A 23,688-nucleotide genomic window follows, 5' to 3' on the forward strand; every position below is an offset into this window, starting at 1 on the left:
CCTGATGGGTCATTTTCAAGTATAATAAAATGAACAAAAATATTTACAAATAAAAAAAAAAAAAACTACTGATATATGCTAATAGACATTGACAGACTACTAACGTGTATCATTGCTAGATGTTGATAGATACTAATAGATATCATTTGTGTTTATCGTCGTCTATCACTAATAAACTATAAAATTGTGCTATATTTGTAAGTATTTTCAAAAGTTTTTGTTATTTAAAATAAATTCACTTAAAGTTTACCCTTCCTCCTACAGAACTGTAAACCAAATATGTTTGAGCGACACCTGTAACTAACATACAAAATAAATGTTAAATTATAAGTTTAATTCTGAAATTTAGGTGTCTATTGAGTTTCTAAATTTTAAATTTATAATTTCGTGTCCAATCCAAATCTCAAAACTTTCAAATGTTTCTGATTTATTCGACATTTTTTTCATGAATCTACGGTTGAAAGTTTATTGCCATAGTAGATATTAAATTTTAAACTTTGTATCTAATGTATCACATGATTTTTGGAAAGTTCAAATAGAACTCAAACCTATTAAGTTAGAAATCCACAAAACATTTATAAAGTTTAGCAATTTTTTTTTGTACTGAACGTCACAAACAATTAAGACACAAACTTAACTTAAAAGTTGGGTTGATCAACTTGGAGAAAGTCTTCATAAAGTCGGTAGCATCATGAAATCAATGAACTTAATTTCATTCTTGTTGAATAAATATCAACATTAATTGCTAATACTACACCATTAAAAACAATCTCATACAAAGGGAGTAATTCCACATTAATTCATCATTCAATATAGATATTTTATCGATATATACATAAAATTTAAATCTCAATATTGATATCTTAATCCTTGTAAAATATGTTAGAACCTCCAAACAAGAGAGAAAGTGAACCTCTTATAATCATCAACTTCAAACAATTTTCTTTGTTAACAAGAAACGACATGATTCAACAATCATATACTTTAAAGATGGTTAAATCTCCTTAAGCACAAGGCAAGGATACTTCGAACTATACACATTACTAGTAGGCAAAGCGTAATCAATGATGAGTTAATGGGGTGGTTTACTTAACAATAATGACGCTCATCCCAACTTAGATGAGAAAAATAGAATAAATATTAAAACATAACTTTAACTTTAAAATCAAAACTTATTTTATTATTGAATTTAAACGGAGTGTAATTACAAATCTAACTCACAAATTTAATCTAAAAGTGAGTTTGGTGTTACAATTCATTACATTCCAAACTATCAAATAGACACCAACAATAAATAATTTATACGTATATATTTTTGTTTCCTATAAATGATTTATTTGTATATTCAAATTTCAAGTTCTTTCGAAAGACTATCAACTGAACCAATAATCTAGTCAACTCAGTAATCGGACTCTCCAAATTAGGGTTCAAAAACAAATTGACTGGCTTAATCGCAACGATCTTCTTCTTATTAAGGAAAAACGAAGCACCATTACGATAAACTTTCACCATCCTAAACTCTAGTTGATCGGAGATATCAAAAATTGGAGGCGATTCCATAATTGGATGGTTTCGTTTTACATTTATTTGCGAGTCTCGAATATGTGCTAATTCGTTGGATTTGAAGTACTTTCGAGATTGTTTCTTGCCGTTTGGTTCACCCTTCATGGATGTGTTATGAAATTGGAGAAGACAGTGGAGGGAAATCGAAGGGAATGGGAATGAATTTGAATATTTATATATGGCTAATTTTTAAATCCTTTTTACATAAGGATTTCATTTTCCCTTTCTACGTAATGATTTCATTTTTCCTATTTACACCAGGATTTAATTTCCTTTAATCATTCATAAAATCTTAATTATCTTTTTATTTTTTTATATTAATCTAGTTTTATGTTTAATTACTTTCAATAAATTAATTTTTTTTATTAGTTTATGGTTGATTTTTTAATAAAAATCATTTATGCTAAAACTTTTGAAAATGTATTCCTGATTTCTTTTTGCATAAAATTATTATTATTATTGTTTACGAAAATCTTTTTATTTAATATTAATCTACTTCTCCAAATCTGTTTTGCCATCATATATTATTTTTTTACAAAAACTTGTTTTAGTTAACAAAATTTTGATTTCCTAACAAAATTAATTGTACAATCGTAAAATTTTGGTTGAAATATTAGTTAGTTTTCCTAAGTATGAAATTTGTTTGGAGTCGATTTTTTCAAAAAAGGGTAAAATAATGAGCAATTCTTTTGAAATTGGTTAGATGTGTTCTTAATTTTAAGTATAGATTTTTTTGTTAGATTTTACTATTTATGAAAATTAAGATTTTTAATAAGATTATTTTTTGTAGATACTTTTTTATTTGTTAATTCTTTGATATCTAACAACAATCTACCCTTCTTTTTATTCATTCATAATAATAATTTTTGAATCTTTGATATAGTAACTAAAGGAAGAATTATTTCATCTCGAGAAATCTTGAAGCATGATATGCATGAGATCGTGTATTGACCGAAGCAGTTTTGACATTTTTAATTTTCAAAATTATTATGTTATATTTTAAAAAAAAAAACTTAAACTCTTTGAGTATCACTTGAGTTGTTAAAAATAGCTAACTCAATATTTAACAACTAACCCCAACAAGCAACCTAGCATTTTCTTGTATTTCCCTTCGTCTTCAATCTAGCAGATTCATCTTGTTTTTAGTTAAAATATGGAACTAACCCCAACAAGCAACCTAGCATTTTCTTGTATTTCCCTTCGTCTTCAATCTAGCAGATTCATCTTGTTTTTAGTTAAAATATGGTGGTAGTTGAAATTACACTCTCGAATTTTCGATAGTAATACAATTTATCCGATGGGTCAATTTTAAATTTGAAAGTTTAAGATCATAAAATAGTGATTTTTACAATTTGTCTAAAATGATATCTCATTTATGTTGTAAGATTCCCAGAAACTATACAACTACCGAGCAAGGATACAATTGGATACAATGGTCAAAACGCCTCTTTTTCAATGTCATAACCATGTGAAATTACGATATTGACCTTCCTTCATTGATTTAGAGTTGTCCTTGATAACTTTGAGCGTCTTCTTCTCGTAACACTTTCCCATAAATAAGCAAGAACGACACTAATTGAGGGAGATCAATGAACATAGTGCTGCATGAGTGAGAAAAGAAGAGAGTAAAACTTCCTTTTCGAATGCAGTGTGCGCTTTAAACATGGTCCGACGTACTCAAAGTACCGATTTTGTACAAAATATCACATGTTACCCAAACATAAATTTGTGAATTAAGACATCATTTATACTTCACTGTTACATAAGCCAAAGGATCAGAAAAATATTTAGAAATCCAGACGGAAAAAAAAGGATTAATTAAAGGGTTTATATTGCACTATTTCCCAACTTGCTTCCTTCTAGCTCTTTACTGATACAGAAGCAGCAACAGCAGACCAAACACAACTTTATCAGATCTAGAGATTTACAAGAAAGGAAATTGCCAAACATGTAGAGTAAAAAAGAAAAAAGAAACAGAACAAAAACCAAGAGAAAATAGAGGGGATGAGGAAGATAAAAGAACTTGATCTTAATAGATATGAAGGAAAAAAAAAGCCACTAAACACTAGAGAGGAGAAAAAAAGAAAAAGAAAAGCTACAATCCTAGAAACCAAAACCCTGTTAAAATTGCCACCCACTTAAAATAATAGAACTCAAAAAGAAGAGGAGATGTTGTCTAATGAACTGAGACTTGACTGCATCATCATCATCTCATCATCCTCATCATCATCATTTTAACTCAGCTCTCACCACCATTGATTTTGTAAAAAATCTAAAAAGCATCAGTAGTATTGTGGATTCATTCTGGAGACTAGCAAAAGCAAGAAGAGACATATTCCATAATTGTAGCCAAAATAAGTATGGAGAGAAACTAGCCAGTAGCTTGTTCCTTTTTTTTTTTTATATATCCAAAGCAGCAAAACTTCTGACAAAACTCCTTGTACCAAGAAGCTTCCATTAAACTGCAGGCAGAGGAGGAGAAGAAGAAAGACAGCTAAACCACCACCCGCACACTTAATATCCGTTTGCTACACCACTTCTTTTCTCTGATGGTGTTGTTGTAACTGGTTTTGCGCTGCCCTTTGGGGCATCTACAGTTTTCAAAACTGATCCATTCTCTGAGATCTTTGTCTCCTCTTTTACCAAATCATTTGTAGCTTCAACTGGCTTTGGTGTTTTCACATCCACTACTTCAGAAACTTCCTTCTTCTCATCAGTAGGCTTCCCTTCCCAAACCTGCATTGCTAGAAGTGTTAAAACAAACAGAAACAATCCAAACCCCCAACTTGAAGATAAGAGTTTCGGGTTTTCACTACCCAGTCAGGATAAGCACCTGTTTCTTGAACTGCTGTTGCTTGGCTTTCTTCTCTTGGATTGTCTTTTGTCGAGCCTCGTAGAAACCAAAATCATCCAATATGCATGTTTTGCTCACATGCTCCTTAAAGATTTTAACCATCTTAAGGCCAGGCTCCAGCTTGACCTACAAACAAAACAAATGTTTTTCAGGACCAGTCACAGCTACTAATTACTGAATCAAATGATAAGTTTGCAAAAAAGAACTACCTCCTGTGTGTCTCTGCTATTGGTAACGGGCTTGTTCTCATTGTTCTCAAGAATGATGTGTTTCAAAAGACTGTTGGGAACATCCTTCACTACATGCCACTTAACCGGGAAACAGCCGTTCCATTTGTCTTGTTGCCAGTATTCCAAGTTCTTCTGAAAGTCGACTGGTCCAATCATCTCAGCAAGGCCAACAAATTGCCCACTGGTATTGACCTATCCAAGGATGAACACAGTATCAAATGCAAGAATGAGAGAAACCATAGATGTAAGTCAAACAATTGATCATCTCAAGTAGATACGCACCGAAAAGAAAAGAAAAATGGGACAACCACCAGCCTTCTCTTGAGCTTCCTGGTATGCAGCATCAAGTTTCTTGTTGCCATTAGGTGTACTAGCCCAAACATTATACTTGATGCTTTTATGCACATCATCTTCGCTGTATGATTTAATAACAAAGAATTTGGCCTCAGCATATTCTTCAGGAAAATCTGATTTGTTGTATTGATCACGGTCTGGAGTAGACACCTTATCTTTCTCTTCCTCGTCTGTTGCGTTCATTGGTGGTAAAAGTTGCCCCTTGACAGCTAGAACACTAGGCACAAATCCCTTCTGGTTCTTGCTACCCTTAGCTCTCGGTCCCCTATTCAGTTCATTCAAACCATCCATATTCTCATTTCCATATCCATAATACCCACCATTTCGACCCCTAGGCTTGAATTTGTTGTCCACAGCAAGCCACACACGCCCATTAGATCGTGAATCATAACCATGTGAGGCAAAGCCTACACCAGATCTGACTGTGTTTCCAAATTGACCATACAACTTATTGGGGTACATCCGATTTATATAACCCTGGGTGGTATTCATTCCTGACATGGGTCTAGGATGAGGAAAACCCTGCAGCAAAAAAAAGAGAAAGAAACAGATTAAATTATGATTAATTCAATACTGAAAAGGAAATTTAGAAGTAGATAAAGAATGCTTACTACATAGTGAGATCCGGGACGGAAACTTGGACTTCTTGAAGAAGGTATGTTGTTTGCATTTGAGATAGAGGAGGTAATAGTAGAGCTACTGACAAGCCTAGACTGTCCATCTGAGTACAGTGGACCATCTGACCAAGGGAAAGAATTCCTCAACCCATCATAGCCATATCTGGGATCCTGATAACCCGAAGCAGGAATATGCCCTGGCAAAGCACCCCTTGCATACGCATTTGAACCAAATGTTGAATTTTGATAAGAAGATTTCAAAGGAGCTGAACCATTGTTTCCCTTTGTTCCCCCACCATTTGTCAAGCCAGTACCATTTGTATTCGTTGTTTCCACAGGAATTGGCTTTTGCTCAGTGGCTGCAGAGGTAGAAATGTCTCCCTGTGTTGGAGGAACTGTTGTAGGACTAGGAGTATACGGCCCACTGGTCGGAGTAAGAGGCTGAAAATATGGAGGATATTGGTAGTGCTGAGGTCCATACAACTGGCCATCGTTCCCCATAGAGGGAACCGGAGAAGCAGCAGGTGAATAAGGACCATAGGGTCCGTATCCATAACCGTGGTGATACATAAGAGATCCATTATCTCCATAGACTCCCTGAAAATTTTGTAAGAAAAACCAGATCGTAAAAAGCTGGAACATAGCAGAAGTATTAATTTTTAAAGAACTCTGGAGGAAATTCAATATCAATATAAAAGCAAAAACTTACAGAAGTCATTTCAACCCCATCTGAATTTGTGTATCTTGAATAATCATCCCAGTCATTAGCAGTCCCATCAAACCCTATAAAACAACTCTCGGAAGTTAGAAATCGCATAATCACAATTCCAGGAACGTAAATCATACTCGAGCTTGAATACAATAAGAAAGATATCATTCTTATGAGACCTCCCAAGTGTATTCAAATTCTAGAATCCAGAAATCAACATACCTCCATAGTAATAAGATGGATATCCATTGGGAAGATAGCACATGCTTGGATCCATGAATTCCTGTAAAAATGGAGTCACAGACCGTTCATTTGGAATTTGACTAATAGCAGCATTCCCAGAATCAATGGACCCATACTGATTAGCAGATTGCTAGACAAAGAAAATTTTCCAGAGTCAGCTTATTTAACAGGAGTTGTGATTGTCTAACTAGTCGAAATTTCACCAACTCTCCACCAAAGTTGGTAGAGTTGACAAGAAAGACAGAACTTGAAACAATATCTCCATTCGTTTTATTATTATAATATAAATATTCACTCTAAGAGATACTTGTGTCAAGGTGCATCTGTGAACTTCAAATTCCTTGCAAGATATCTACATAAATACAGAACTCCATCCCCAAATCTGAGAAGCAGTACCTTTTTCGTCGGCTCCGGAATCTCAACAGGCTTGGCCTGAGCATCCAATGACAACTTCTGAAGCAAATCTGCAGCTTCTGTAAGAATCAGAAGTAAAGGAAATACAAACCCGGTATCCACAAAATCACAACAGTACAAAAACTCCAGAGCACGTTAAACACCCAAAAAGACGTAAAAAAACATTATTTTTCAGTTCAAATCCAATTCTAAACCCAATACTATCACACAACACAGAGAAATCTTTCAAATAGATGCAAAAAGAAACCAGATCCCATCACACAAAAACCTAAAACCTTAAAAACACAAACATAAACAAAGATTAAATCAATTGTCATACGAACTCATGTCATACTTTCAAGCTTTCAACTCCTCTACAACAGATCAAACAGAACTGAAATAATAAAATCCTCAATAACCTAAACAAAATCCAAACCCATCCAACCACATCCACAATCAACAAAAGAAGAGGAACCCAATACAGATCTATAAATCAAAACCAAAAAGAACAAAAACCCAAGATCCAATTCAAATCAAAAAAGGGTAGACACAAAACGAAAGGAAACAGACAATAACCCATATGAAATAAAATAGTAAGGATACGATCAGTAGAAGGAGGTGAAGCAACAGTAGCCATAGTGGTAGATCTCGAACAAGGGTATTAAAGCAAAACGAAAAGGGTTGACAGAGATTATATAAAAATGAACAAAAAAAACCCTAAAATCCCGAAACAAAGAACTGGGTATAGAAGAGGATTAAGGGTTTATAGTAGTAAGGAAAAGATGAGGGAAAAAAACCCTAATAGAGAGAGAAAGAGAAGAGAGAGAGATGGTGGCGAAGGGGAAACAACGGGTCTCGCAGCCGCCAGAGGGTTTTTTCTTCTGGGTTTCTGAGGAAGAAGAAAAAAAGAGGGTTTTGTACATCCAAAACGGTGATTCAAATAGCTCACTCAGTTCTTTCGAACAAAAACCCTCACCCGCGGGTCATTTCCCCTAGGCTTCCCATTGGACAGAGTACCACGTGGCGAGCAATGAGTGGTGGAGTGACAAGAAGAGAAGACTGAAAAGAAGTCAAGAGAGGATTTGATTGGTGGGTGATGTAAAGATAGGTGAGAATAAGGAAAAGAAGAACGTGGTGGAGTTGTTGCCACTTAGCGGAAGAAAACCTAATTGGGAAAGGACAGGGATGTCCCTATCTGGGATAGGATTTTCCACTAATCCTAATTATGGAACCCAAATTACATGTTCCAAACAATGATAGGTTGTTCTTATCCTGGATAGGGTTATCTTTCTCCTGGATTTTCTAGCCTTAACAATTAAGGCTCCCCTTTCCTCATCTAAGTCATTGTCTTGACTTGTTGTACAAAGTATGATATTTCTAGGGAATTTAAGAGATAATTTTTTTACATTTAGTACAAATTTGTTCATCTCCATTCAAATAAAGTTTCGATCAATTTTGGAGATGGAGAATGTGTTTAGTTTGTACAACTCTATTCTATTGTTTTAAAGTATAGTTTGTTTGTTTTTTAGATTTGTGTTCATCTGAAGTGGCTTGAGATTTTTGTATTGGTGACATGTTTCGAGAGACCCGAGTGAAATTTGATATAACTGTTGACAAATTATGTATAAAACAAAGTTGTATTTCATATTTTCAAACGTGTTTTGTAGCATATTTGTGATTTGGATTATAATAGTATATTTATTAAATCCTAAGAGTAATGTTAGTTACTCGTTAAATATAGGTTACCAATAAACATTTTTTTTACTTTTTTGTATGAATGTGTTTTATGTTTAAAATTTTTGTATAATTATTATTTTGTGTCATATTACATTACATAATACATATTTGTGTTATCCGAAAACAAAATTCACGTTGTCAAGCTACATAGTTGTATTTCATGTTTTCAAACGTGTTTAATCTCCCTTCTCGTTTCTATCCTCTCTTCTCGTTTCTAACTTATATCTTCTTGCTTCTATCATCTCTCTTTTTGCTTCTCTGTCTCTCTTAGCGATTACCATTTTTCATTTATGATGCATTACATCATGGAAATGTATGACAAGGAGAAAAGTTGTAGAGCAATAATAGTAAGTGAAGGTAGAGGAGTCAATAAAAGATTAGGAATGCACGAAACAATCTAAGAACATCAGCCGAAGTGCAAATCAAGATAAAATAATTTAGGATCGAAAAATGAGAGCTCAATAGTTCAATGAATGAATCCAATCGCGCGTGAGTATAAGGTTTTAACTATGCAAATCTCATTTACTCATCCTTTTTTAAAAGCCATAATGTTATGTCTAATAAGTTATGACACTTTAAAAAGTATATCACATGCTACACTTTCAAGTTCGTGCAATATCAAGTCTCTCACTTTTTATTTTATTTTGTGTCTAATATATTGATCGTTGGCTTGTTTTAAAATTTATAATCCAGGAATACAGTGGATACAAAAGAAACTTTTAGTGGTCAGTAGTATTAGTAAACACAAACTTCAAGTTTCTATCGGGTAGAGATTACTTGATATTTAAAATTATTGGATACACTGATACAATCTTTTCAAATGAAATAGACTCGTGAAACAAAAACATTTTTAATGGATGTGACCTAATAGTTACGAAATATAAACTTTTTTTCACCCCGAGTAAGAATAGTATTTTCTTTTGTTTCCAAAAAAAATCTTCAAAATTCAATATTATTTACATTTTAGGTATGTGTGTGTATATATTTAGTACTACATTCATTATTGACCTAATTTTTCTATCTTTTTATACTTTATTCTATATTATTTTATAAGTAAATAGTTAGATGCAATCTATACTAAATTGTATCTCAACATATCTTGTTAAATTATACAGCAGAAATGAGTAAACAATTTTATTTCACAATTTGATAAGTTACACCAAATCAAACGTAACCTAAAATGTATATGGGTTTTTTCTTTTATTTTCTTTTCACTTAAAAAAAATATCATCTAGTAAAAAATTGTAACCTAGTCTTTGAAAAAACAATCAATAATTCATGATGTTTTTTAACAAATTTTATTAATAAAATAAAATTGAAAACAAAAAACAAAAACTTTAAAACTTTCAACTTTCAAATATCTAAATTTAATTTTGAATAAATTTTCTTAAATAATAAAATGTATAGTAAAATATATATGTTAGGCGATAAATAGACACATAATAGGTATTCACGTCTAATTTTTAACCTAATTTGATGAACAATGGGGATGAATTTTAAAATTATTAGATTTTGTATTAGGCTTAGCCAAATAATGATAAATCATCTAAGTTATAGTTGATCATATAATTATACGTTTCATTAAACTTTTAAATTGGTGTTTAACGTAAAAGCTAAATAGGAATAGTTTTTATTAATGTACATGATATTTAACGGTAAGCATGCAAATGCTTATAAACAACACAAATAAGATCGAAAAAATGATGTGAAATTATTGTATGGGTTTCTTTTATATGAGTGATCGTTCGTTGATTAGAGTCAGATTACCAATCAAAATGCTATTGAATTGATTATGATCGGTTTAGTAAATGTTCCTAACCTCAATTGTCAATGAGTAAAAATCGATCGTTTAATTTTGAAATTTTTTAAAAATAAATTCAAATTGATTTTTTCTCAAATCAACCCGACCAACATCTTTCGTTTACATTTTTTAGCTTATCAAATTCGAAAAAAAACCTAGAACTGTAGAAGTCTAAACTAATTCTATTTATTTTCAAATAACTTAAAAGGACTAAATATGGTTCTCTTCTAATTTTTTTTCTCTTTCCAGTTTTTTTTAGTGATTAGTGGTATTAAATTATTAATTCATTTTCCTATGATATTTAATATATATATATCAATTTCAACCTATACTAAACTATACTTATTTAAAAACTATTAATAAAGGGTTACAAATTTGGAAAAGATAGAAATTGATTTGTTATTGATTAAAATTAATGCACTAAAAGTGTTAATTGAAACTAAAAGTATTTTTTTTAAAAAAATCCCACTTTTATGAACAAAATTGGATTTAGTATTTTCTTTTTTTTCCAAAAAGGTTTCGGTTGAATTTGGTGACAAAGGAAATATCCAAAAAAAAAAAAAAAAGTGGATAGATATTTATAGAAGCAAATATAATTATTTGCCAAACAATTTTTTTATTCTTTTGTTTTTTTTGATGATTTTTTTAATTATTTTTAAATATAGCAAATAAATTAAAATATAATCCAAAAAATCATCAATTTTTTTAAAATGAAATATTTTATATTTTATTATATTAGTAGAAGTTTTTACATTTTAAATATTTTTTCATTTTTTTAAGTAATATTTGCCTTACAACTACATGGAAATGTTTCTTAAAACTTTTTTTTAAAAAAAGAAGGTAGCATATTCTTTTAAAATGAAATTTTGAATTTTAATTGAACTTCTGTTTTTACTTGTGTTTACTGTTTAGTCAGAAATATATTGCCATGAAATTAAAGTCAAGAAATATTTTAATGTTAATTTACAATGAAAATGAAAATGGTTGAATGTGGTGGAAAATCTTTTAGAGCAGAAACAATATTTTTCTTAATTAACAAACTTATAATTGTGCTTAAAATTTAAATATTTGAAAGCAAATAAGAAAATAAAAGGTGTTTTTGCACCTATAGAAAAAATTGACATAAAAAAACCACTAAATGAAAATTTTTATTACACTTTTTATTTTTGACAATTTCTCAAAATAAAAAATATGTAGATGAATAAAATAAAGGAAGCTAATTACAAACTATAGCAAGAGAGGGTTAGATGAATTTTGGTATATATTTTGTTAATATTGTGCTATTTTTGAAATTTTGTTTTAAACTTCTACTTTTAAACATAATTTTTAAATAGAATAATTGTTATTAATTGGCATGACATATTGTTATTATTTGTGAATTTGAGACCTTGACGTTTCTATCGTTAGTGACATTATTTACATGTTTTGTAAATAAAAAATGTAATTTATCACCACATTGATATTTGCATATTTTAATGGGTTTGACATGCATACGAAATGTAGATTGATATTTCAATTATATTGTAAAAAATGTACGAAAGAAAAAAAAAAGCAATAAAAGGTCATTAATGTGAATATAATTAAAATAATAAAAGTGAAATAGAGCTCAGCTCAATCGTAGTTGACATGACTTTCAAATCTACAAGTGAAAATTTTGATTCTCATCGATACAAATTGCTCTACTTAATTTACAAGATAAACTTTTACTATTTATATTTTTGTAAGCTTAGAATAATTATTTACTGATTGTAATTTTGTTATTTTGATAATAAATATCGTAATATTCAACATTTTAAACCTTAAGAGGTTATTTGATGCAAAAATTATCTAAAACTATAATAACGAACTTTTGCTACAGTAAATATTATTTAAAAGTCTCCAAATAACTACCGTAAACATTATTTCAAAATGTTACAATTTTTACTATTTGTTACAATTTTTACTATTTGTTACCGTTTTTACTATTTGACATTCATAATTTTTTTATTCTTTCTCAGTGTTTACTATTATCTTATCAAATTAAAACAGTCTACACACTATTATAACCCAAACTAAATAAATTTACACTCCAAATACAAATTATTCTAATAACTCATTCATAATCACAAACACCCATCTAATGTCATAATATTTACGATTCAAACTTAATGTAATGTATATTCATTGTAGATTTTCACCTAAAATAGAAATAAAATATACATAACCAATCGTACCCAACATTTTTGTTTCCACATACTTCCAAAATGGAACTTTAAAATCACTATACATATAATCCTCTTTACAATCTTAAACTTACTGTACATACGTTCGAAATTAACTCGCTATACATATTAGAGGCCAATCGTTGTAACTTTTGAAAATTTATCATTGAGCTTTTTGTTGATTTGACAAAATTAGTTTTAAGAATCAGACTTATCACTTTGGAAAAAAAGAAAAATAAATCAAACCCATAAAATGTAAAGAAAAAAAGAACGAATACACCTAATACATATGATACTCTTGATACAATATTCTCGATACACTTCATACAGTAAAAGTGTCATATATACAAATTGAAAAAAAATGGGTATGACGTACTTTAAGTATATAAAAGCCTAATTATATTGAGTAACAATAGTAATAGAGTGGACACGTAAATGACCTAACAAATTGACATGAGATGCTATAGTTATTACATATTCAATATTGAATTTTATACATACATGTGTGGTCACCCTTCTTTGACCTTAATCATCATCAATTGTTCCTTTTCTTCTTCTTTTTTTTTTTCTATCAAAGTTAAAATAAATACGTCGATGGTTTTAAGGAACGATACCGGTAAACATATTTATAAATATAACAAAATATTATCATGCATTGATGATAGAAACTTTCTACAGTGTCTATCGATAATAGGTAATAGTATATACTATTCGTCTCTATCGTTGTTCATCACTTATAGACAAATTTTTGCTATATTTGTAAATATTTTGGTTTATTTTGTTGTTTTTTTTTAAACCAACAATAAATAAACATTATTGATAGTAAATTTTAAAATTAGTTTTCTTAGAAGGAAAGTTAATTTTTATTGAATTGACGAAACAACGTTGATTAATAAGCTCTAATAATGTATGAATATGTTCATAACAGTAACGTTAAACCATAACTTAGAGATTGTTTTTGTTCAGAACATAAACTACGGACTTGGAATAACTTTTTAAAAATATCTTATTGAATATACTTAAAATTACCATTACTAAAATAAAACGTACAAGTGGAACGATATTTTACCCTTTAGTTATTTAAATATTCATTTACTTTTCAACCTAAGTCCTAGGTAAATTTTTATGGTATAGAAATGGGAAATTATATCGACTGTAACCCTATATTTTTACGAGTGGAAGGATCGATTTAAACTATCTCACTATTTTCATTTCATGTCGTATAAATTATCTCAAACTCAACTAATAAAACTATTGTTTTTCATAGTTTTCACTAGACTAACATAGAAAATTACAATGTAATTCTTTCCAAAGTAAATAAATTAAACAGAAGTATATTGATCCAATAAAAAGTTGTTGCTATCGATTTGATTCTCACGATTTTTGTCTAACTTACATTAATCATTGCATTTAAAGAAGTCGTATAAACATGTGAAGATCGTGCATAATTAATAGTTTTAAAATGAAATTTTAATTGATGATCTCTAAATTGCTTCATTTACAAGACAATTAACTAAAATAATTCCTAGTTCAATATTTTATTTAATGATGCAATATAATAGTATAGGAGTATAAATATGTTTAGGTCAAGAAACTCTGGATTAAAAAGTTGAAAAGTGTAGAATTGTAAACCCCACTAGTTGTTTGACCTAAAAAATTTGTGAGATTCACGACTTAAACACATCAATATACCTTGTTAATTCTATACACGATGGATCAGGAGTTAACGAGTACTGTTTGTTTCGAACATTCTTAAATAGTAATTTAAGAAGAAGAAAAAAAAAGAATTGTGTGGTGGTGGGAAGATGATGTTGTTAGTGGTATTTTAGGAATATCAAAGTGCAAGCTTGTGGTCATCTCTCCACTCTCACTTTCTATGATTTTCTCAAGAAACAAACAAGAGTGCAAAATGAATACAACTACTCATCAACTTGAGACCCCATCTTGTCTTTTTCTTTCAAGTAAAGTAAAGTACACAAATCCAACATAATGAGTCTCCACAACTATACATAATGGTTTTTAGAATTTTAAATACAAATATCATTTCTTATTTCTTTTCGAATTCATTTCATTTTAATCATAATTGTTTTTCATTTAATAATTTTGATGTACTTTTAGATTTTTTTTAACATTTTAAGTAGGGGTATTTTTGTCATTCTTTTTGTGAACTAGGATGTGGCGACATGAGTTTCTTTAGAAGGATTTAGAGATGTTAGGGCAAATAACGAGATAATAATAGTTTGTGTTTGAGGTGTAAATTGTTTTTAGTTTGGACTATAATAGTATGTGTTTAATGTGTAAAATATTTTAGTTTGAAAATGGAATATTAATAAACATTATAGTAAAAAACAAAAACGATGAATGTAAAATAGAAAAAAAAAAACTACTGCAGATAATAAATTCGATAGCAAATAAGGGGTTTTGAAATAAAGGAAGAAGTATAGATCATCCTTACGGTAGTAAAATGTGGCTATTATAGTTTTAAGTCATTGTCCCAAACGATCCCTTAAAGTTTTGCATTCAGGTTATTTTTTATTAGATAACAATGAATTAAGTTATCGCATTATTGTACGTGTTCTAAGCTTACTCATAGAACGTCTTGAAACAATTGGTATGTTGAGTTATATATCAATAACCAGATTATCCTAACTCGTGGGGTTGCTTGAATCTTAAGACAATAAACTTATTATTTATTTCAAAACATTTGATCATAAGTGAAGCTCGGATTTAACCCAATATTTAGGAATGACATGTTTATTTAACCATACGGAATAAATTAACCTCAAATTTCAAATTTTATTAAAAATGTCAAGACTATATAATATATCAATGCACATAATATCACTCATATTTTTTAATGTTACAATATCAATGTATTAAAAAAAAACTTAATTATGTTAGATTATTTTTTTGTAATTTCCATTGGAGTAAATTTTTTTATAGTCTTTTAAATAAAGAGTAAATTCATTATTACAAAAACTAGAATATTTATAAATATAGCAAAATGTTATCGTCGATCTATATTTAATATTTGCGTAACTTTTGCTATAATTTTCAACAACCCTAAAAATTACGACTTTGAATTACGTGACAATAACTAAAACGATATGATAATTTATTTTCCTTTTTGGTTTGAAGTCAATGGAATGCTATTTCATATTTCAATTTCATATAGTTTTTATAATTTAATCTTTACTATTAAAACATAAATAAATACTAATTTTACATATTAGAAATCAATTTTTTTTTTTGGCTATTTTAATCAATCAATGAAGAAAACAATTTCTATATTGAGATATATATACTATCTCCCCTTTTAGCTTTGTGTTTGTCTAATTTTACTCTCTTTTACAATTTTGGCCAACAATAAAATCACTATTATATAATTATAATGGGTTAAATTTAAATTTGTCAAATTACCTTTACTACTCTAGGCAAATTCAATTTATTATTTTTATATATTTTGAAATTACCAAATTTATCTATCAAAGTTGTACTATATATAAGACGTTGATAATATGTCTCGTTTGAATTATTATTTTATCAACACATATTGATGGGTAGACATGTTGTTTTCATGATCCAACTTTGACTAAATGAATTTTAGGGTTTGGTTGTCACAATTACTTGAGATTATTGGATTTTGGAAAATAATATTCAAATGATTAGAAAATTCACTGTCCAATTTGTATAATTTATATTTGAACTAAATAGGGAAATTGAGTTTATAAGTTTTTTTTTATCAAAGTATAGAGTTGTAAGATGAAGTTTCTCGATGAACATAAGAAGTAAATAAAGGAAAATCATGAAGTTACTCTACTAAGGTAAAAAGTACAAAATAGGCCCTAAGAAAAAAAGTGAACGAATGTAAAAAAAAGAAGAAATTTTAATAGCATTTGCTATTAAAGTTTGGTTATTTATACCAAATTGAAAGTTGGTGAATAAGACAACCTCTTAAATTTTGATATTGTTTAAAAAATACGTGTTTATTATATACATATATATAACAACATTCATATAGTCATTTATAAAATTAGAAATGCACATATTTTCTAATAATTTACCAGTGTGATACTCATTGATTTTAGCGAACATACCCTCTTTAAAATATTCAATAATTCACTTAAATTTAAAAAGAATGTTTGTACTAAAAAGGTTATAAAGAGTTCAAGTAGTTACTACTGAAATATACAAGCAAGTGGCTCAAATCAATAGGGCATATTCCACACCTCTTGTGAAACTTACGTTTTGAGAACAATGGTTGGAAGGTAGGAGGTTGTAGCTATTAAGTTTAAAGTTTAGGCGTTTTGAAGAAACCAAGCGTCCTAACCAGATGACGCATTATGAGAAAAGAGCATGCACTCTGGCAAGGCGAGGAAAGATGTTAGAAAGTTTAAAGAGATCCACTAATCTATATTCGTCAGCAGGTTAAGTGTAAAGTTAAAATTAAGCATGATTAGATAAAATATTAAACCTACACGTGTAAGTCATAAAGAAAAAAGTTACAAAGAAGTTCTAAGCCAAATTCTGTAAAAAAAAAGATCAAGCAAGAAGGGGAGACTTTGAAGTTAGGCACTTCGAAGTTTCGAGATAAGAAAAGTATACAAGGAAAAGAAGTGTTTAAAGTTTTGGTGTGAGTGACTTTTTCAAAGAAAGAGTACTTATTTCTAAACTTTTCATTCCAAAGTCGTGTTATGTACCATCAAATGCATGAATAAATTTGTTTATGTTTATATGAAAAACATGACTATTTGAAAGTATGTTTCAAAAGTTGAAATGTTTTTAAGTTCTAAGTAGAGTATTTCATGTTGTATTACTTATATGAAATGCTTGTGTGCGAGTAAATCATTAGTTTAATTCCCATCAGGAACTAGTTATTATGTGCAAATAAGAGTAGTGGTTGCCTTGCGTTAAATGGTCCGCATGGTAGAAGGACGGATGAACGCGTTGAGTGGTCTATGTTCAAGTTCATCGCCTGAGCAACTAGAACTGAACGAGGGTTCATAGAGATATAAGTTTTGGTGAAATGTGAATTATCATAGTAGTTTATGCATCAAGAAAGTTTAATGTCCTTGCGAAAGGAATAAGTAGAGGCTAATGTGATTTATGTTGTTAACGTGTGATGAGGCGATGAGGCATTAAGACATTTAGGGAAATAAGAAAGTTTCTATATGCTTGTATTTCCCAAAAAAGTTTTCCTAAAATATCACTCACTAAGCATTACACTTATGTTTTAAGTTTCCCTTCTCCAGGTAAGCAAAGTGTGGAGGTAGCGTTGTGAAGATAAGTATGTTATTATGAAGTTAAGTTCAAGTTTAAGTAAGATCAGACACTCGGACACCTCGTCAAAGGCGTTGAAGTTGGCCAAGTCGCGTTCGAGTTCAAAAACGCAAGGGAGGAATGCGTTCTGGGTGGAGGCATGACATGTCTTGACTCGAAACATCACCTTAGGACCAAAATGAGTTCAAGAGAAGGTAAACTTAGAAAAATGCTCAATTTCACATGTTAAAACACATTGACCTAAAAAATCATTATAGTGTATCTCCAGATTTCTATCCATATGAACAAATCAAACTTCAAGAAAAACGAGTCAACTATTCACTCATGCGTTGTTAACTTGCTATACTGATCACTCCTTTATTTAAGGATCGTAAGGACTAAGCTGAGATCTTTGTATTTTGCATAATTGTTATCATGTGAATTCTAATCTTATTTTACTATAGTCGAAACGAGACTCAATATGTTGCACGCATATATACGTAGAAATTTAAAAAAAAGAACTATATTGATAAACATGGAAATTCCACCGACTTAGGCTCCATGCATTCATGCATAGAAACTTCATAAAAATCCAACAACACGACAATGAAGATCCTGTTCTTTCGCTCTAAGCATATGCACAATTGCACATTCATCTTCTCTTCATTTATTTCTTCGCTATTTTTCTATTCCAACGCGTTATGATTATGTGTTATGGTATTACTTATTACCACCTCTCTCAAATTCCATTTATATTTTCAATAAACTCAGCATTAAGATCATAACACAATTCGAGAAATTTGTTCTTCACTTCTTTCTCCACTGATTTCATTCTCTATGTAGAAAAGAAAAACGAAACCCCATCTTTCCTCTTACCAATAATCTTGTTTTGGTGACTGCTTTTTTACAAAATTTGAAAAAACAAACACACCCACTTTCTAAATCATTGTTTTTTCCAATTGGGTTGGGAAATTTTTAGTGCTTTTCACCGTTTCTTTGACTCTTACCAGTAAGAAATTGGGGGGGTTCTGTGATGATTTGGATTTTGGGTATAATTGAAAGAGAAAATTTGTTAAAAGAATCAAATTGAAAAGGTTATAAGAGAGAGGGAGAGAGAGAGAATGATGATGGGGAAAGGAAGAAGAATGGTGGGAGCACTATGTTCATGCGCACTAAGAATAAAAACTCCCTTGCCGATAGTGATTATGATGATGAAATTGTGAAATGCAACCTTTTTTGTAACAAATAGTACAAAATCGAAGAACCCTTTTGAATTTTTTTGTGGGTCCGTTCAATTTTTCCGCCATAGCCAAAAACCCAACAACTCCACATCAATCCTTCTCAGCCCCATCATTATTACCCTCAAGAAGTAGAAGAAGAAGGAGTAGGAGTAGAAGTAGAAGTAGAAGAAGAAGTCTCTCTTACTCTTCTTCCATTTCTCTCACCAACAATCTGTCATTTCCCCCATCCCTTCTTTTCCCTTTTCTTCATTTTCAAGGGAATTCTGTCATTTTTCTTCTTTCTCCCTTTTGATTTCTTGTTTTTCTCTTTGTTTCTTTGAGGATTTTGTTCGTTCTGGTTTTGCCGATGGTGGGCTACTGAGGAACTGAGGATTGTTTGTCTTTTTTTTTTTTTTTTTGTGGGGGGTTGTTTCAATGGGAAACTGCTGGTATCGATGGGAACCTACGGTTAATAGGGTCTCATCTAATGCAAAATCAGGTAAAACTCTTATACGATCATATGAACTAATGGATTTTGATACTAATTTGGTTATGTTCTTTGCTCTTTCTTTCTATGATGATTATGAAGAAGAATCTCTGTTTTCTTCTTCTGTCTGTCTTGTTTATCATCTATGGTTCTGTCTTTGTGTTTTCATGTCTATTTCATGGCTTCTCTTAGTTATTTTTGGACCTTGTTTGTTTAATCTGTTATTCTTTTAGTATGAAAGGCATCTTTTAGCATAATATGAAGAGGTATGTGAAGAAATCTGGTAGTTGATTTATTTTGATCTGGAAAAAATTATGTAATGAGATGAAATCTCTGTTTATCCACTTAGGAAGTGGATATAATGTTTCTTTATCTTCAAATGTGCAACAGTGGGAATGGATGATAGTGGGTTGGTTCTTATCTTTGCTTCTAGACCCTTATTGGCAAATAGTGTATTAGTCAAATTTCACTTTATATATTGGGATTTTTATTCTATTGTATTAGTATTCCTACACATGTTTATTGGCTTTTGCTTTGTTATTCCCCTTCTTGTTATCCATATTAGCCTTATTGGTGTTACTTTGTGAGAAATGATACAAGTGGAAATGGATATTCTTCTATGATGTTTCCCAGAATCTCCAAAAGTTGAGAGTACATCGCCTTATACAAGAAACAATGAACACAATTTGCCCTCTAACCCCAAAGAAGTAGAAGACTTGCGTCGTGACTCGGCAACTAATCCCTTGATTGCATTTACGTTTGACGAGCTGAAGTTAATCACCGGAAATTTTAGACAGGACCGTGTGTTAGGCGGAGGAGGGTTCGGAAGTGTTTATAAAGGATTCATTACTGAAGATTTGAGAGAAGGAATCGTTCCTCTTCCTGTAGCTGTTAAGGTTCATGATGGATTTAATAGTTATCAAGGCCACAGGGAATGGCTGGTAGTTTTCTATTTTTCCTGCTATGTTGCCCACATTTGATTCCATTTGCTCTCTCTAATAAAAAAAATTAATGTTTTCTAGGCAGAAGTCATATTTTTGGGGCAGCTTTCTCATCCAAATTTGGTAAAGTTGATTGGATACTGTTGCGAAGACGAGCATCGTGTTCTCATATATGAGTACATGCCTAGGGGGAGTGTGGAAAACAATTTATTTTCAAGTAAGCAGCCAAGTAAATCCAAAAATTTTCTTCGTGCAGTCCTTAACTTCTTCATCTGTATTGTGCTTTTTGAGTTTTCAGCATTGCAGATTATAGGGCAAGTAGTTTAACCATAACTGTACCATGTTCGGTTTCAGACTCTTTCGACATATCATAAGAATATCAATTTTAATATTGAAGCATCGCATGTGGCAATCAACATTAATGAAATACAAACAGATAGTAAGACATTAAAGCCTGCATTTTTTAGGTTGGCATGTCGTTATCGTGATGAGAAAACGAAGTTTGCGTGTTTGACAGTAACATCATAGAAAGTGAATGTGAGGGGTTTTTTTTATGCCCTTGCTTTATAAAATCTATGGATGGTGACAAAACAAGATGACAAAAGTGGCTCGTCTCTTTTGTTATTGGAAAGAAGTTAGGATTGAAATGAAAATATTATAAGTCAAGCAAACAGTTCTTTGTGTCTTCCACCTTAAAAGCTTGCCTTTTGAAATTTAAGTTACTTTTAGTTTTAGAGGGCTCTTAAAATATATCAAGAAATTTCACCATTGTGTAAATGGAAATTACTTGTTAGAATGGTTTAACAATTATAGAATTTTGTACTATCTCAACCTGTCTTTCGGAGAATTATCGGTGGTTTGTTATGTTAGCTTTGCATGCTGCAGGAGTGTTGCTTCCTCTGCCTTGGTCCATTAGAATGAAAATTGCCTTTGGTGCTGCAAAAGGACTAGCATTTCTCCACGAAGCAGAAAAGCCCGTCATCTATCGTGATTTTAAGACGTCGAATATTCTGCTTGATTCGGTTGGTTTTGTTACTATGTACTTTTGGCTCTCTGTTTATATGCATCGATTCGGTTGGTTTTGTTACTATGTACTTTTGGCTCTCTGTTTATAAGCATCTTTGTCCGAAGTCTAAACCAAAAGATTTTTTTAGTACTCGAACTTTAACAGTTTGGTTCAACAACAGGACTATAATCCAAAACTTTCGGACTTTGGTCTCGCAAAAGATGGACCAGTAGGTGACAAGTCTCACGTCTCTACTCGTATAATGGGAACGTACGGATATGCTGCACCAGAATACATATTGACAGGCACAAGTTTTTGTCCTTTTTCTCGTTTTCTTCTCAAATGGTTTCCGAACAATCAGACTAGACTCCGGTCGGATGCTCATTAAGTCTTTATCTATTATGCTCAGGACATTTGACCCCTCGGAGCGACGTGTATAGCTTTGGAGTTGTTCTTCTCGAACTACTAACAGGGAGAAAGTCACTGGACAAACTTCGACCAGCTCGAGAGCAAAACCTTACTGATTGGGCTCTTCCTCTCCTAAAAGAGAAGAAAAAGCTAATGACGATTGTGGATCCGAGACTAGGAGGAGAATATCCTGTCAAAGGATTTCACAAGGCAGCAATGCTGGCTTACCATTGCTTGAACAAGAACCCAAAAGCGAGGCCCCTGATGAGAGACATCGTCGACTCGTTGGAGCCGTTACAAGAAACAATCGACGAGGCAGTAGCGCCATCTGAAACAACTTCCTTACCTGTTGTTGCTAATAATGAGAATAGGAGAAAGGAAAATGAAGGCTTGAAAGTGAACTAATGGATGGGAGGCCATGGGAGCTTTCACAGCTACCTTTTGTACTGAGTTTTTATTTCATCTTTTCTTTTTTAGATGTGGAATTTTTGTTTTATGGTGAACTTATGGCTTACTTTTTAACCTTTGCTAATACTTCACTCACTACTTGTAATACCAAAATGATTTGTAAATGTTCTAAAATGTTACAAATTTTACAGCTCAAATGGAAATAGAAATAAGAATGAATCAAAGTGATTTATACACTTTGAGGGTATTTGTTGCGTTTTAAGTGAGTGGTTTTAAATTGTTATAGAATTAAACAAAAGGGTTTTTTCAAAAATAAAATAAATTAACATAAGTATTTACCTAAATAAAATCAGAAAACAATTATTACACAAAATATTTTGTCAAATATTTTTGGAAATGTTTATTTAACAATGTTTTGAACTTTTTTCTTTTTAATCTCAGCTTGGGATTGATTACTTTCGTGGTTAACATAGCCATTGAAGCATATTATAAAAAGTGGATATTTCTATTTAATCAAATATTAGCAATGTTGGAATGATGATTTGTTCTTGTGGTCATACAAATAAATTTTGGAGTATAAGTTGCTCCAACCTCATGACTTGAAAACTATTGGAATTGATACATACTCGATAATTTAAATTAACAATATAACTAACAGCTCTCTTAATCGTAACAATATAACTAACAATTGTCTTAATCGTAATTGACATATGCTCGATAGAAATAAAAAGAAAGAAAACAATCTACAAATCAATAAATTCTTTTAACATGGGCAATATATAATGAAACCAATTCATCCATATTATTTAGTTCACCAAACTCATCCACTTGACCCAACAATATACTTTTCCTTACTATAATTTATGAAGCTCACCTTTACCACCTAATGGAAATGTGTATTATATATATATATATATGCGCTTTTTATATTTTATAGTGTATTATATAAACCATTGCGATTATGAAGGTCGATGGTTGAACGTATATCTCAATAATTGTTGTGTTAAAAAATATTATAATTTGTTTCGATTGTCACACATAATTATATAGAATAAAAACAAGTAAATTTGATCGTTACTCAACAATTACAATTTCAACATATATATATATATGCGCTTTTTATATTTTACAGTAAATTTGATCGTTACTCAACAATTTCAACATATTCAAGTTTTATCAACTCAAGGCCACATTTATTCCAAGAAAACGTAATCTTTAATGATAATATGTAAAGCGAGCTTCATTTGACCATGTTTG

General features: G+C 30.8%; 2 protein-coding genes across 5 annotated transcripts; one reads left to right on the top strand and one right to left on the bottom strand.

Moving 5' to 3' along the window:
- Positions 1–3,365: 3,365 nt before the first annotated feature.
- Positions 3,366–7,877, bottom strand: LOC101215929 (YTH domain-containing protein ECT2). 3 transcript variants are annotated; one of them, XM_011661748.2, is made up of 9 exons: positions 7,567–7,877; positions 6,967–7,043; positions 6,550–6,700; positions 6,328–6,401; positions 5,616–6,215; positions 4,930–5,523; positions 4,627–4,839; positions 4,397–4,543; positions 3,366–4,299 (listed from the first exon to the last, which is right to left on the bottom strand). In XM_011661748.2, the coding sequence occupies exons 1-9, from the start codon at positions 7,598–7,600 to the stop codon at positions 4,078–4,080; spliced, it is 2,112 nt and encodes a 703-aa protein (XP_011660050.1). In that variant the 5' UTR covers positions 7,601–7,877; the 3' UTR covers positions 3,366–4,077. The 3 variants fall into 3 exon arrangements, with proteins under 3 accessions (XP_011660050.1, XP_004144062.1, XP_011660051.1); XM_004144014.3 differs by having other exon boundaries at positions 5,613–6,215; positions 7,567–7,876; XM_011661749.2 differs by having other exon boundaries at positions 5,613–6,215; positions 6,550–6,610; positions 7,567–7,873.
- A 10,788-nt stretch (positions 7,878–18,665) lies between these two features.
- On the top strand, positions 18,666–22,693 carry LOC101217285 (probable serine/threonine-protein kinase PBL16). Of its 2 annotated transcripts, none has more exons than XM_011661750.2 (6): positions 18,666–19,680; positions 20,302–20,609; positions 20,691–20,826; positions 21,480–21,631; positions 21,797–21,920; positions 22,025–22,693. In XM_011661750.2, exons 1-6 carry the CDS (start codon positions 19,617–19,619, stop codon positions 22,426–22,428), a joined length of 1,188 nt encoding a protein of 395 aa, XP_011660052.1. In that variant the 5' UTR covers positions 18,666–19,616; the 3' UTR covers positions 22,429–22,693. The 2 variants fall into 2 exon arrangements, with proteins under 2 accessions (XP_011660052.1, XP_004144068.1); XM_004144020.3 differs by having other exon boundaries at positions 18,670–19,680; positions 21,495–21,631.
- Positions 22,694–23,688: the final 995 nt, after the last annotated feature.

The sequence above is a fragment of the Cucumis sativus genome, chromosome 1, assembly GCF_000004075.3.
Source record: "Cucumis sativus cultivar 9930 chromosome 1, Cucumber_9930_V3, whole genome shotgun sequence".
Classification (NCBI taxonomy): domain Eukaryota; kingdom Viridiplantae; phylum Streptophyta; class Magnoliopsida; order Cucurbitales; family Cucurbitaceae; genus Cucumis; species Cucumis sativus.